Source organism: Salvelinus namaycush, chromosome 12 (assembly GCF_016432855.1).
Source record: "Salvelinus namaycush isolate Seneca chromosome 12, SaNama_1.0, whole genome shotgun sequence".
Taxonomy (NCBI): Eukaryota; Metazoa; Chordata; class Actinopteri; order Salmoniformes; family Salmonidae; genus Salvelinus; species Salvelinus namaycush.
In genome coordinates, this window is record NC_052318.1 from 38,896,938 (window position 1) to 38,912,303 (window position 15,366).

General features: G+C 46.2%; 1 protein-coding gene across 1 annotated transcript in view; it reads right to left on the reverse strand.

Moving 5' to 3' along the window:
- The window catches only part of LOC120057524 (roundabout homolog 2-like), a 106,926-nt gene that overhangs the window by 16,650 nt on the left and 74,910 nt on the right, over window positions 1-15,366 (reverse strand). Inside the window, exons 10-19 of the mRNA XM_039006119.1 lie at window positions 9,947-10,152; window positions 8,393-8,474; window positions 8,070-8,235; window positions 7,534-7,700; window positions 7,317-7,438; window positions 5,148-5,379; window positions 2,635-2,759; window positions 2,319-2,490; window positions 1,168-1,344; window positions 129-168 (exon numbers count right to left, since the gene is read on the reverse strand). Of these exons, the coding sequence (XP_038862047.1) occupies window positions 129-168; window positions 1,168-1,344; window positions 2,319-2,490; window positions 2,635-2,759; window positions 5,148-5,379; window positions 7,317-7,438; window positions 7,534-7,700; window positions 8,070-8,235; window positions 8,393-8,474; window positions 9,947-10,152 (1,489 nt within the window). The remainder of the gene's footprint in view (window positions 1-128; window positions 169-1,167; window positions 1,345-2,318; window positions 2,491-2,634; window positions 2,760-5,147; window positions 5,380-7,316; window positions 7,439-7,533; window positions 7,701-8,069; window positions 8,236-8,392; window positions 8,475-9,946; window positions 10,153-15,366) is intronic.

Consider the following 15,366-nt stretch of genomic DNA (forward strand, 5'->3'; position numbering starts at 1 on the left):
CACCAGCATCCATGTTGTTCCACAAGGGATGGATCATCACTTCTAACGTTTTTTTTTTGTCACTGTATTCAAAGACCATGCCATTACGATGTGTTGAGTGACTTAATAAGGACTTTGTTTGTCCTCACCTTCCATTTTCAATCAGTCCTCTGTCTCGTTGAAACGTCACTGTGGTCCAACCAGAGAGAGATGGCAGGGAGCAGAGTGAGAGAGGAGGAAGAATTTTAATCAGAAGAGTGCTCTGAAAAACATTAAATGCTACAGTCCAACATCCAAATTAAGGTGAGAAGACAGGACAAATGGCCAATACCTGCACGGGTAAAGGTGAAGGACTGAACTGCAACAAAACAAGACAGAGATAGTGTGTGTTAAAAGCCTGTCGACACTGTAGACAAAGTCGATGCAACATCAGCAGAAACAAACATGAACACAACCACAGACATACAAAAAAAGATGCAACACCATCTGTTTGACAATGTTAGATACATCTGTATCAGGAAAGATGTGACAGAGACTATGGAGATTGGCTGGGTGAGAGATACAAAGCCGGCGGCAAAAAGAAGACAAACATTGAACTGCATATTGAAGATGAATTTGCTCTGAGTAGGAGCGCTGGTGAATAAAGCAAATCACTATTGAACGCGGTAATCACCATGGTTTCCACCCCAGCCACTGAAGCATGGTGATAGCAAACCAAATAATGCCAATAGTCCACAGCTACATGCTAAAATCACCCCCGGAAGGCCAAACTAAAAATTGCATACCTAAATCTGGAGAATGCATTTATGGCTAATGTGCGAATGACATGGGTCACGGTCCCATAATGTAAGGAAATGTGAATTACTTATTTCAACTGAGTGTATTTGAGTTTTATGGTGCAGGGTTGATGGGATTGTGTTCACAGCTGATGCACATAGGTGCACAATGGATTAAAGCAAAGAAGAATTATTTCCGTCTGAGCTGAATATCTCCTTTATTCTGCATTAAATGATACACCATCTAGTCAAAACAGCTCTGTCTCTCACCTGGGATTCCACTAACTCACCCTAGAGACATCGTCTAAGGCATTTGGGAAAGCTAGCCTACACTGTAATGTTTCTGTATAGTGGTTTTGATCGGTGTTGATATTACTCAGGCCCGTATCCATAATAGTATAGTGGTTCTGACCTGCGTAGTTGCTGAGGCCCTTCCTCTTCTTCCTCCTCCAGTACAGCCAGGCGCTGAAGCCCATGAGGACGATCCAGCAGGCCCCTCCCAGCCCAGCGATGAAGGCCGGCTGCTTCACCACGTCTGAGATGCTGTTGTTGCCCTCCGCCCCCGTCATCACATCACGCAGCTCTGCACCTGGGGACAGACAGCAGGGGACAGGAGACACCAATCAGATGGACACCATGGCATCTGGTGGATGGGATAGCGTTTGGCTGTCCAGTAGACCCAAACCAGTCAACGGCTAACATATCTCAAAAACGAGTACAAATCTATGTTTATTGATAGTTAATATCAAAATCTACTATATGATCTGAAAACAGGAAATTCTGTAAGAAAGGTAAGGAAGGTACAATCACGTTACAGCTATTTTCTAGGGTAAAAACAACACTATAGATAAACAATATCAAATTAAAAACCCACACCATTGAAAGCATAAAACTGCAATATGTCGGCAGAGAGTTAATCAATTCAGCAGTGCTCTCATCAATTTGAACTCCGAGACGGGAGATTGACAGAGCAGCTCAGACAGAGTTTGATTTTCTGCTGCAGCTACTGTGCTGTGAAATTAGATTCACAGTCTCCAGCGGGAGCAGGAGCCCCAGCCCCAGTCATTAAGCCTCAGTCCACAGGCCTCTGTTTGCCTTTCTGTGGCCGTTAAGGATATTTTCCCCACACATCAGTCAAAAGTCACGGATGAAGAGCGTTTGGCCTGGCTCTGCTATTGATTTTAGGCCTATCCTTCAGCTGTTTGATAAGATGTGATAGGCTGATAAGCCCACCCCAATAACACTGTCTACTTTGTTAGCGCTGGCCGCACAGATATCGAGGAGGATTATTGATATGGCTAACAGCACTCGCCACACTGTTACTGGACACTACACTAAATGAAATGCTATTGATTTCCTGATAGATCACTATGAATGGAGCCTGCCTTACAGAACTCAGTGAACCTTCAGCTTCCAGCAGTACACGTGATCTCCGACAAGGCACAATTTTCTTTTTTCCCAAGCGTGATAAATTGATCAATCATTTTTCCAGACCCCCTGTCTGTGAGTCAGATTAGGGTTCCCTGTTATTATGTGTGTTGCCTCAGACCCTGTGTGTGTTACCTATGACGATGGGCTGGGGCTCGCTCTTCACCCCCACTCCGGTGCTGGTGCCTGCCGCCACCTCAACACGGTACTGCACCCCCGCCTGCAGACCCGCCACCACCACGGAACGGATGGCCGCATCCACCGTCTTATTCACATGGAAACGTGTCTCGTTCGCCAGGCACCAGATCTAACACACACACACACGGGGACAGGCATTTGTGGGGAGTGGCAGTTGATACCAAATGTCTTGTAATATCAATGTGTGTATACAATACACACACAGTGAAGCTTTATTTTCTCAACATTTAGAATACAGATTGCCGCTGCCTACCTTGTACTCCTGGATGATGCCGTTCTGGTGCTCTGCGGGAGGGGGGTCCCAGGACACGCTGATGGAGGTGCTGTTATGGTTCCCCACTGTCAGCACTGTCACCTGCTGAGGAGGAGCGCTGGGCGCTGCATGGGGAGGCACAACAAAACACATCAGCATCACCACATCTTCACATTCCAATAGGGAACTGCTGCTGCCTGCTGTCCGCCAGAGCATAACCCAGAGCACTGCCTTGATTTATATTTAAACAGTAGTTCAATGTGGAAGGCTTTCTCTGTAGCAGAAGCAAGGCACAATGCCACTGTGTTAAAAAAATGCGCTTGGGAGAGCCACCACAACATATAGAAATAATGACTGCACTCTCCACACTACCTCTTTTTATCTTTCTCTCTCCGACCTTCATCCCTTACTTAAGTCTTTCTTTGAATCATTCCTTTTCCTTGCTGAGTAGCAGTACCAGACGTCTCCTGGTGCCTTCTTCGTAGGTCGTTTTTTTACCTTTATTTAACTAGGCAAGTCAGTTAAGAAAAAAATATTGTTTACAATGACGGCCTAGGAACAGTGGGCTAACTGCCTTGTTCAGGGGCAGGACGACCTTGTCAGCTCGGGGATTCGATCTAGCAACCTTTCGGTTACTGGCCCAACGCTCTAACCACTAGGTTACCTGCCTCCCCAAAAGGTTTATGGGAATCTACTATAACAATCCATCTAGTTGAACAGGAAGTTACAATATCTAATGCCGAACAATATTATTGTCTGTTGAACTTCCAAGGCCCAATCACTCTTCATTGCCTGGTGAAATTCCATGCAGTCTTTACTAAACATACCAATAACCGAATAACTGTGCCCTTCCAAAAAAGAGCAGAGCAGACTGGCACATGTACCCCAGAGTAAAGTATGGGCCTGTGATGAAGGCCCCGAGCCAAGCGACTGATACCGCCTCTGTATTAATGGATCACCCCCATCACACGCAGTCACACGTTAGCGCTCGGGATGCTAAAGCACCACATTATGCATATCTGAGCTAAATGAAAGCCCTCCATCGTGGTGTACAGTAACGAATGAGATGCTAATAAGCCCATTAGTTGTGTGATGTATCGCTGGCAGAAATGTGACCTGCTGCATGCCACGTGGCGTGCCAAGTGACACTTTGGTAACCCCATGTCCAATCGTTTTAGATCGACAAAACACTGCTGATCCCCAGTGTGGGCTGACAGACCGCTCATACCAGTCACCTTCAAAGGCTGTATAGGGATTCAAACAGCTTGGAGACACCTGCAGGCTAACAGCATGGCTATAGGACAGCTTAACACATAGACCTATTGTTTCTATAGTGCTGGATGTTTAGTATTCATTCATTCAGAACACTACAGCAGCTTAATACTCTGAACTACCATCTCTGTATTCCCAATGCACAACTCATTTAAATCTGATTGATTGGTTGGGTTAACTCAGAACTAAACTCAATTGAGAAGCCATACATTTTGAAATGGCATTATACAGTCAGTGGAAGATTCATGTGAATCAGCTATTGGATTGTGTCTCAGTGAAATGTGGCTAGCCAGGTGGGACGTTGCACAACAGTCTCATTTACCAGCTGGCCTCTGAGCCACCTGGCTACCGTGGATACAGTAGATTTCTCCAGAAGGACCCTAGGTCTGGAGAGAACTGTCTACACGGACTGAACATGCCCAGAGCGTTACACTTGGATAACAACTCCTGTGTGGGCCTAATTGGGTTAATGGACACAAGGAATAAAATGCAGCTTGAACGCTGCTGGCCCCAATTAATCAACCACTCACAGAGGGCTGAATCTTAACTTGAGACGCCAATGTAAGTTGAGCTTCTGTTCAAATCTCTGACTGACATCGATGTTTGATTTACTGTAAGTGAACATTTGATTTATGCATGTGTATGAAGTAGAGGTGGAGAGGGGGCAAGTGAGAGAGAGAGAGAGAGAGAGAAAGAAAGAAAGAAAGAAAGAAAGAAAGAAAGAAAGAAAGAAAGAAAGAAAGAAAGAAAGAAAGGGAGGTAACATCTTAAAGTCACAATATAAATGTTGTATGCGACAGGGGCATGGCAGGCGATGTGACAGCAGGGGTCCAGAGAGAGCAGAGACAGGAACAGGGAGAGGCACAGAAAGATGTTTGAGCTGGTGTCACAGGAGACAGGCCCCCCCACAGACTCACAGGCCTGTCATACCCCCCTACAGAGCTGAGATGTCTGGGAGATCTGCCACAGGGAAGATGTCACCCTAATACTCAGGGTTTGTGTGTCTTCTCTTTAGTTTTCTTATGTTTGTTTGCAGAGAGTGTGTTTGTGGGTGTGTACAATTATATTATGTATCAGCTTCAAGGTACAGTATGTGGCCATTACCAGATGTAGCACACAAGTAGCATTGATGTAAAATAATTTCAAACGTTTTTGACAAAGTGAAAATAATACCTCCTACAGAGTTGGCAATGTCTTTTTGTTGCATCACTACACATATTGAGTTGGTAATGGTCCTTTACCTTCCTCCAAAGTGCGTGCTGTCATTGATTCACTGTCTGCTCCCTGGAACTCGTTGAAGTACGGACGGACTTTTATCTCATAGACAACGCCCTTCTTCAGGGCAGACAGCGCCACGTCTCTCTCAGATGGAACCTTGAGGTCCTGCACCTGCCAGGCCCCAGGGGAGGGCAGACCTGACGTCTGCCTGTACAGAACACGATAGCCCTGGATAAACTGGGAAGGGTTCTCCACCTGAGGGAGAGAAAGAGAGCGAGAGAGAGAAAGAGGGTAGGAAGAGGAATTTATTATTTATATTGTGGATTTTGAAAGGGATTTTTCAATAACTAGAGTAATGTTACAAGTACATTTTCTTCTTCAACATTTGCTGAATCCTATCGACTTTGAGTCATAGTAACTACTTACTGCCCATTTAAATACAGCACATGCCGACCAAACCATCAAAAGAGAGAGCTACAAAGCTCTTACACTTGACCCCGACAGAGTGGATTAAAACCATGCAGTATCCTTTCCGGTAAACAAATCCCGTTACTATGGCGGGGGAAAGTTGCAGTGGTGGGGTCTGGGGAGGGAGTGTGCAACATAACTCACAGTAATGGCTTGTTAACAGGGGCAGAAGCAAGCGAAAAGCTTTTACAGGCCAAATAAAGCAGCTGTTTACCCTTAGCCCAGTCCAAATAAATCATGCCGACGCGCTGCCAACGCTCAGCCTCTACGGGTGCCTGTTTGCATTTCATTAACGAAATGATTCGTGAATCCAAAAGCTTTATGAAGAAACCTTAGGGAGATAACCCCCCCCCCCCCCCCCCCCCCCCCCCCCCTCGCGCTCTCTTTCCCTCCCTCCCTTACCTGTTAGAACTGACTGATCCAGCTAGCTAGATGCAGCCATAGTGGGAGTAAATACCATAAACAAGCGAATTCTGTTGACTTTTCCCTTGTTTTGTAGGACAGGTATGCTAGGGTATGGTAGGAGAAGGGGTTTGCTTGACAACAAAAGTATGTGAAGAAGAAAACACCACGCTAATTCTGGGATTTAATCTAACCTGTGTTACAATGTTATTTGATACTAGTAATATTATCATGTGGCTAATTGAAGATGGTAGAAGTATCTTTGTGTAATTTCACAAGAGTGGCATTTTTGATGGTTCACTTTAATGTTTGAACTCGTATAGCATTGGATAATATGGTCGAAGCAATGGTGCTATGCACTATAAAAATCCCCATCTCGAAGAGCCCAGATACCTAATAATGTTCAAACATCATCAAGGCACCGGTGCATACAGAGCCGAAGCATACGGAGAGTGTGCATGTGAGCATGTGTGTGTGCAAGAGTATGTATGTGTGAAATAGAAAAGCCGCTGTCATTAAGCAGGGCTCTCCAGAAGGAAGATGGGACACCTTGCCAAGGGGAACGATTAATAACCACCAGATAAAGAGCTGGCTGCAAACAGCTTCCAAAAGAGAGAACACAACATGTTGCTGCTAACGGTGATCTATTTGTCTCGGTGAGAAACATTTGTCTTAATTCCTGCGTCACCCCAAATTATCACAGATTGATGCAACACCAGCTGTCCCTGGACTCCACGTCCACCCGTCACAGAAGCTGTCTGTGTGTGTGTGTGTGTGTGTGTGTGTGTGTGTGTGTGTGTGTGTGTGTGTGTGTGTGTGTGTGTGTGTGTGTGTGTGTGTGTGTGTGTGTGTGTGTGTGTGTGTGTGTGTGGGCGCAGACAGTGGATGACACACAGCATTGTGTGTGAAAACAAAACTCAAACTGTGTGTATGAAGCCTGGAAAGACTAGCTAAGCTGTCTCTGTTCCTGAACGATCCTAATGCTGTCCTCCAGCAAGCCTGGAAAAAAAGGTTAATCTCTCTCGCTACTCAGCTCTTGAGATTCTGCACTTCCTGATTCAGTGAGAATAACAACTCACCACAAAGACAAAGCACACTGTTTCATACCAAACCCCCTCATACAAGTTCCTCATTGCGTCATACATGGTAAATAAATGAATCATTGGGTTCTGCAAGTCAAAATGTTTAGCTACGCTTTATGCAGTGAGCCGTCTTACACGTGGTCAACAGGTGCTCCGAACTATCAACAAACTAACAACTGCATCTCTATTGACATGGAACAACAAAATACAATTGTAAGTAATCCAAACAGTTGTACTCACGGTCCATGTGACCTGGACAGAGGTAGAGCTGATGACCACAGGGTTATGCATGCTGGCCACTACATCACCCAGCTCCTTCTGGACACGACGATGGTCAACACCCTGCACTGGAGGACTGATGTCTGACAGAGAGAGAGAGAGAGAGAGGTGCTATTAAATATTGCCATCGAACCCGTTTGAAATGTTATGTTGGCATGGAGCACATTCTAGTTGGTACCTTGGGTGCGGACAGGCTCAGACATGGGGCTGGGGTCTCCGAGACCCTGGGCGTTGACCGCTCTGATGAGGAACAGGTAGACCGTGTTCGGTCGCAGGTCTTTGACCGTGAACTGTGTGGTCTTCACGTGGTCAGCCACAGTCTGCCAGCTGTTGCTGACCAGCTGACTGCTCACAGAGAACCGCGGAGAGGAAGAGCGTTAGTGAGCCCAGCCAAGGAAAGCTTTTACAGTAATAGCTCTCCATAGCTACAGTCCTATTGTTTTCTCTTGGCTAATTTACCTAGCACCATCAAGACACTGCACAGCTGGTCTGAAACCAAACCTAAACACTGAGTCAAATAGGCCCTGATCAACCTTCTTGGACTGCACATGATTCTCGTATGCAGACTATTCTGCAAAATCCCTGGGATTGTTGTGCTTGCCCTGGATGTGGCAGTGACCCATATGCCCACATAAACGAATACATCTGTCATTGCTCTTAAAGTTTGGGGTCATTTATTGAGGCTTCGCTAGGGGATACTGTTCCCAGACGTACCCAAAGGCCTCGATGACGTAGGAAGTGACCGGGGAGCCCTCCTCAGGCTCAGGTTCCCATGACAACGAGACACTGCTCTTGGTGACATCAGTGACCTCTGGCTTAGACGGAGGCCCTGGGAGGGCACTGGCATTGTGGGCCATGGAGTCTGTGAGGTCACTGGACTCTGAGAGGGAGGAAAGGAGAAAAAGCTCTCTCAAAAGGAATCAAAACGAAAGAGGCATTGAAGGAGAAAGGTGCATTAGAAATGGTGGAACTCTTTGGTGCGTTTGGCTTCAATCAATGGTGGGTAGAAGGGACAGTAAATCAAGATGTTACTGTACCTCTAACATCCAGGAAGGCACTCCATGAGGTCTCCCCACTTGAGCTGGTGGCAACACAGGTGTACAGCCCAGAGTCAGACAGCTGAGGAGGACAGAGGGGAACAAAGACAATCACAACCCACACTGACCAGCCAGTTAAACAATTCAATTATTTCACATTTCATTTTTTTTTTTTTAAATAACATCCATCCATTAAAATGGTCATACAACTGACGAAACCAAATATTATGCTGAGGAACAGATCAATCAACACCTCACAAACAAAGGTTTTTGTATGTTCATTGAAATATGTGTGCCTTCTTGATAGTAGTGATATTGTTTGGTAGTGAATCTCCGCTATGGAAAGAGCTCGGCAGCCAGCAGTACACAAAAAATGCATTAACCTCCATTGGCCTGACTCACTCCCAGGGAGAGAGGGAGTGGGTGTGAATGAGAAGACGGAGTGGGGGAAGATGAAAAAAAGAGCCCTGGAAGTGCTGACGTTAATTTTCTTAATACATTTAATTTAGTACTAGTCAGCCCCCCACATCCTCAGCCCCATCATCATCAATACAGACACAGTGAAACAGAGACATGATAATCTATTTAACGCTGGCCGCTTTAACACTGGGGAACAATGACAGCTGGCCTCCCCCTTGCTCTCTCTCTCTCCCTTCTCTCTCTCTCTCCCTCTCTCTCTCTCCGTCTCTCTCTCTCTCTCTCTCTCCCTCCCTCGCTTTCTTGAACCCTCTTCCCTTTCTCGCTCTATTTTTTATTTATTTCCCCTCACTCCCTCCCCTCCCCTTCTCTCGGTCTCCTTATTTCACTTCCTCCATTTTCATAACCACGTCTCCCTAAGGTTTATTAAATCAACCCAGAGGACTGCAGCTTTGGCCAGTCTAATGGATATTCCAATGAGATTTGGGAGATAAAGGGGAGTGTGTGTATGTGTGTGTGTGTAGACATCTTACACACACTTTGATGGTGGTGATATGCTGCTGTACATGGTTACACTCCCACTCCCCACATCACTGTCCATGAGTTAGAGCATCTCTAACCGTTGCCCAGGAGACTGGCTCTAAACGACAGCTTTAAATGACATACAAATCAATACCCTCTATTCATCTTTAAAAGCAACATGACTGCACTTGTCCATTTGAATTACATCCAACTGACATCAGATGGGAAGTGTTCTATCTTCTCTCTCAAAAAACAATATGACACACACACACACACACACACACACACACACACACACACACACACACACACACACACACACACACACACACACACACACAGAGGGACACACACACATACACACGCGGAGCGACAATCACACAAACCTTAACAGCCTGCCTTTGAGAATAGAGAGAAACCCTGAAGAACAGGCAGTGTATTGAAAAGAGGGCAAGGAAAGTAGAGAAGCAGAAAGGGAAAAGAGATGAAGCCACCGTGGCAGGCAGGCTCAAGGCCAAATCAATCATGCGTGAACACAGTGTGGAGTGTGGAGGAGAGGCTTGCTGCTGTGACTAGGTGTATTGTGTTTGTACACCATCAGTCCTATAAACCCACCCTGGTGCTCTGGATCTGCAGGCTGCCAGGCTCCAGCAGGGCCATGCGAGGATCCTTCCCCAGCAGACTGAGGCCGTCCTTCAGCCAGGTGACGGTGGGCTCCGGGTCCCCTGACGCCTGGCACCTCAGCAGGGCCACACCCCCCACAGCCTGCGTCTGGTTGGATGGGCCCTGTCGGATGATAGGCGGGGGTCGGTCTTTTGAGGCTGGAGAAAAATAAGGAATCAGAAATCATGATCAGGAATTTACAATGAAACACAAACAATGAATTGTAGTTTGGTGCTATATATGTATTTGATTTTTGACCCCATTAGTGAATTTACCACTGGAGACCCAAGGTCTTCTTGATGTATTTGTTGTGATAGGGGGTACCTGTTTTTGGGGGTCGTATGCAGGTTTCTGATAGTGCGTGCTCATGGCACCACATCACACCTTAGCACTCTAATTACAAGGTGTGGATTAACGATGGCTCGCCTACGGGGCTAATTACCCTGCCTTCTTTCACCACAGATTTGAACACATTCACACCCTCCCTCCCTCCCAATCGCCCCTCCTCTCCTATGACTCACCACTGCACCACTGCACCCCTTTACAAAACACTGCTTAGAATGAACACGCCAACCACAAGAGAAATGCATCTCCTTAATGCTCTTATATGCATGCTGTCATTCATTGGGCAGCCTCCGCATTTCTGGGGTGTTCAATCTTTTCACGTTTTGTAATATCCTCTGTTCTCCTTACCCTCCTTATCAGTGCTGTTAGTCTCAACTCAGACAGAGTATTTGCAGCAGGTTCTAGAGCTCCTATTTCCTATCACAGCTCCTTCAGACTCAGAGGAACACAGTAACTCAACCAAGTAGACACCAGCCTTTTCCTCTCCCCACTCTATATGCATCTGCTAAATGGCATATATACAATATATATATATATATATGATATTATTATACATTGTATATGTTATCATTGTCAGCACCTCATTGTATGATTAATTGTACAACGGATATAGACTCTATTAATTGACTGTGATCAGACGCAATAACAAAAGATTACTCCTTTCTTGCATCATTTTTCACACTCAACCACTTGATCATTCCTTCACTCCCCCGTACAGTATACAGCGACACTATTTGCATGCTGATCTATCTTTTCTGACTCGCAGAGCAAGGCTCGTTTTCTTTCCCAAAAAATCCTTGAGCAGATGCTAATTCAATAATGTGTGTGAGAGGGAGCCAATAAATGAATGGAGAGCGAGAGAGAGAGACAGAAACAAAGAGATAGAGAGAAAGAGACAGAGAGAGACAGAGAAACAGAGAGAGAGAGACAGAGAGAGACAAAGAGACAGAGAGGGTATTGAAGAAAAGCAGCATCTCTACATCCTCCTCGAATGCCCCCGCCGCAGCACTAACATTCAGTGTAGGGAACACATAATCCCGCCCCCCCGTCCACCAATCAAAATTGGAAGTGTCAGTCACATACTGCCAATGAAGTACTGGCAAGGAATCGCTTCCTAAGTAGGCGAGATGATCGGAACCCCGCTCTTTCTCCCAGCTCCTCCAACGATATGCTCCTGCTCCGCATCAGATGACCCAGCTTGATACACCCCACACCTAACAGGCATGAACGTAGGCTGGCTGAACCCATAGCACGGGACTGGATGACAGTGTTATAAAAAAGGGGCTCTTCAAAAAGCCACATCCCTGGTGGCGTGCCGGCCTTACAGGAGTCAGGCCAGACATGATCCTGGAAGAAATGTTCACCAGGCCTTGCCCACCCTCGTGCAGTGGCAGGTACAGGGCTACAGCTTCAATCCAATGTTGTCCAGACCAGAAGAAATTGACAAGGGTCCTCTGAAGCTCTTGTATCAGACGGTATCAGGTGGCTGTAACATCATTAGTCTGTGCCACAGAGTAGAGGCGGCTAGATTATTGGCTACCAGCAACCTTCCCCCTATAAGACAGCTGGGGTAGCACCCATTTCCACCTTGACAATCTGGCACACACTTTCTCCACTACACCCTCCCAGTTATTTTTTTGAAAGACATGGGAGCCTAGAAAACCCCCCAAAGTTTTCATCCCATCTCTGCCCCACTGAATCCCCCCTGGTAACTGTGGAGCGGACCCTATATGAAGCTGACCTGCCCACAGCGATTCACTCTTTTCCCAATTAACTCTAGCTGAGGAGGCCCCCTCATACACCTTTAAAGCGTTTGAGAGAACCTTAACATCCTCACCCCCTGTAATAAAAACTGTCACTTCATCTGCATACGCAGACAGTGCTATCATGGGACCCTTCATTACTCCTGGCACAGAGAAACCAGTAAGCCTCGCTCTTAAAAAACAAAGCATTGGTTCAATTGCCAGACAAAATAACTGTCCTGAAATTGGGCATCCCTGCCTGATACCCCTTTGGACAGGGATGGGGCAGCTCAAACCATCCCCACCTTCACCATACATGAGGCCCCAACATACAGTAAATTCATCCAAGACAAAAAAAACATCCCCAAACCCAAAGCCTTTCATTGTTTTGAACAAGTACTAGTGGTCCACACGGTCAAAGGCCTTCTCCTGATCCAAAGAAAGTAAACCCACATTCACATCAGACAGTTTACAAATGTCTAAAACATATCTTATTAGAAACAAGTTATCATCAATAGAGAGGTCAGGTACACTGTAAGACTGGTCCTTGTGGACCAACAGCCCCAGATATTCTTTCAACTTGTTTGAGAGACACTTAGATATAATTTAAAATTCTACACACAGCAATACAACAGGTCGCCAGTTTTAAAAAAAGAGCCAAATCCCCCTTTTTTGGCAACAATGAAAGCGCAGCACGTTGACAGGATACAGGAAGAGAACCCTCACGAAAAGATTCACACACCACTTCATAAAAGTCCCGCCCAATAGACCCCCAAAAGTGATTATAGAACTCAGATGGTAAACCATCGATGCCAAGGGCTCGGCCTGATGAGCGCTGCATAACTGCATTGGACAGCTCCTGCAGAGTAATGTCAAAGTCCAAAGTAGCTGCTGCTCAGGGCCCAAATGAGGAAGTCCATGTAACAACTGTTCAGCACACAGAGAATCACAATCCTCCGCCTTATAGAGGGCAGAGTAAAAATCCACGGCATGTTCAGCGCATCTCACCGTCATCTGTGGTCACCTTCCCATCGGGGAGACGAAGGCAGACCATCTGCGTTGCAATGTCGGGAAAAAAAACACGAGGGGAAAAAAAACTCCATATCCTTGAGGGTAGCAAAGCAAGACCTAATCAAGGCACCTTTCACTCACTCTTTCATGTAAAAACGACCTCAGTTCATGTCTCTTGTCCTGTAAGTTCATGACTAGTCCGGGGTCATTCTGAGTGAGCAACTTCAATTCAATAGATTTGATGTCCTGTTCAGTCGCTTTAACTTCAATACGAGACACTGTTGACAAAACACATGTATTTGGGCCTTCCCAACCTTCCACCATTGTCTCAAGGACTCGAAATTAAATTTGAATAACCTTCCATTTTCCCCAAAACAACAAAAACTTTTCACAAAACATGACATCTTAACATTAAAATACCAATAAGGTGATGACCTTCGTGAACAGGAAAAGTCACAATATGGTGATCAGAAAACCCCACAGGAGTAATGTCACACCTTCCAACCCTACTACAGTAGTGCTCGGATACATACAATCTGTCTAACCTTGCTGCACTGACACGACCTTTTGCATTCCTTACTCTCCACACGTCAGAACGCTCCAACTCAGTTAATAAACCAGACAGGCAAATAGCTGACCGCAGCTGAGGTTCTTCAGCAGTGCGATCAACAGTAAAATCCACTGTACAGTTCCAGTCCCCCCCTAAAACATACACCCCTCTTGGTCACACTGTCTTAAGGTTTCCTTCATTTGATCAAATACAGCAATACATCCTGTACCCTCATTAGGAGCATAAACATAACAAACGTTAAAAAAGATAACATCTGCCTTGACCAATAAAACCCAACCATTGACAATCTCTGTTGTAGATACCACAGTCACCCCTAAGCCTGAAGAACACAAAATTGCCACCCCAACACTGAAATTAGTATATGCTGCCCCTCCCACCACATATCCCAGTCAACCTCGTTAGCCTCATCACTATGTCTCCTGTAGAAAAACTACATGAAGTCTTTTCTGTTTTATTACTTCTAATACCCAAGCCCTCTTATTCCTGGCCATTTCCCCATAAATATTGAGAGAACCTACCCTTGGTAAAATAAAACGTCTTCTCACTGTCAACTGCATTTATTTTCAGCAAACTTAACATGTGTATATATTTGTATGTACATAACAAGATTCAACAACTGAGACATAAACTGAACAAGTTCCACAGACATGTGACTAACATAAATGGAATAATGTGTCCCTGAACAAAGGGGGGGTCAAAATCAAAAGTAACAGTCAGTATCTGGTGTGGCCACCAGCTGCATTAAGTACTGCAGTGCATCTCCTCCTCATGGACTGCACCAGATTTGCCAGTTCTTGCTGTGAGATGTTACCCCACTCTTCCACCAAGGCACCTGCAAGTTCCCAGACATTTCTGGAGGGGAATGGCCCTAGCCCTCATCCTCTGATCTAACAGGTCCCAGACGTGCTCAATGGGATTGAGATCCGGGCTCTTCGCTGTCCATGGCAAAACACTGACATTCCTGTCATTCAGGAAATCACGCACAGAACGAGCAGTATGGCCTGGTGGCATTGTCATGCTGGAGGGTCATGTCAGGATGAGCCTGCAGGAAGGGTACCACATGAGGGAGGAGGATGTATTCCCTGTAACGCACAGCGTTGAGACTGCCTGCAATGAAAACAAGCTCAGTCCGATGATGCTGTGACACACCGCCCCAGACCATTACGGACCCTCCACCTCCAAATCGACCTCGCTCCACAGTACAGGCCTCGGTGTAACGCTCATTCCTTCGACGATAAATGCGAATTCGACCATCACCCCTGGTGAGACAAAACCGCCACTCGTCAGTAAAGAGCACTCTTTGCCAGTCCTGTCTGGTCCATCGACGGTGGGTTTGTGCCCATAGGTGACATTGTTGCCGGTGATGTCTGGTGAGGACCTGCCTTTACAACAGGCCTACAAGCCCTCAGTCCAGCATTTCTCAGTCTATTGTGGACAGTCTGAGCACTGATGGAGGGATTGTGTGCTCCTGGTGTAACTCGGGCAGTTGCTGTTGCCATTCTGTACCTGTCCTGCAGGTGTGATGTTTGGATGTACCGATCCTGTGCAGGTGTTGTTACACGCGGTCTGCCACTGCGAGGACGATCAGCTGTCCGTCCTTTCTCCCTGTAGCGCTGTTTTAGGCGTCTCACAGTACGGACATTGCAATTTATTGCCGAGGCCACATCGGCAGTCCTCATGCCTCCTTGCAGCATGCCTCAGGC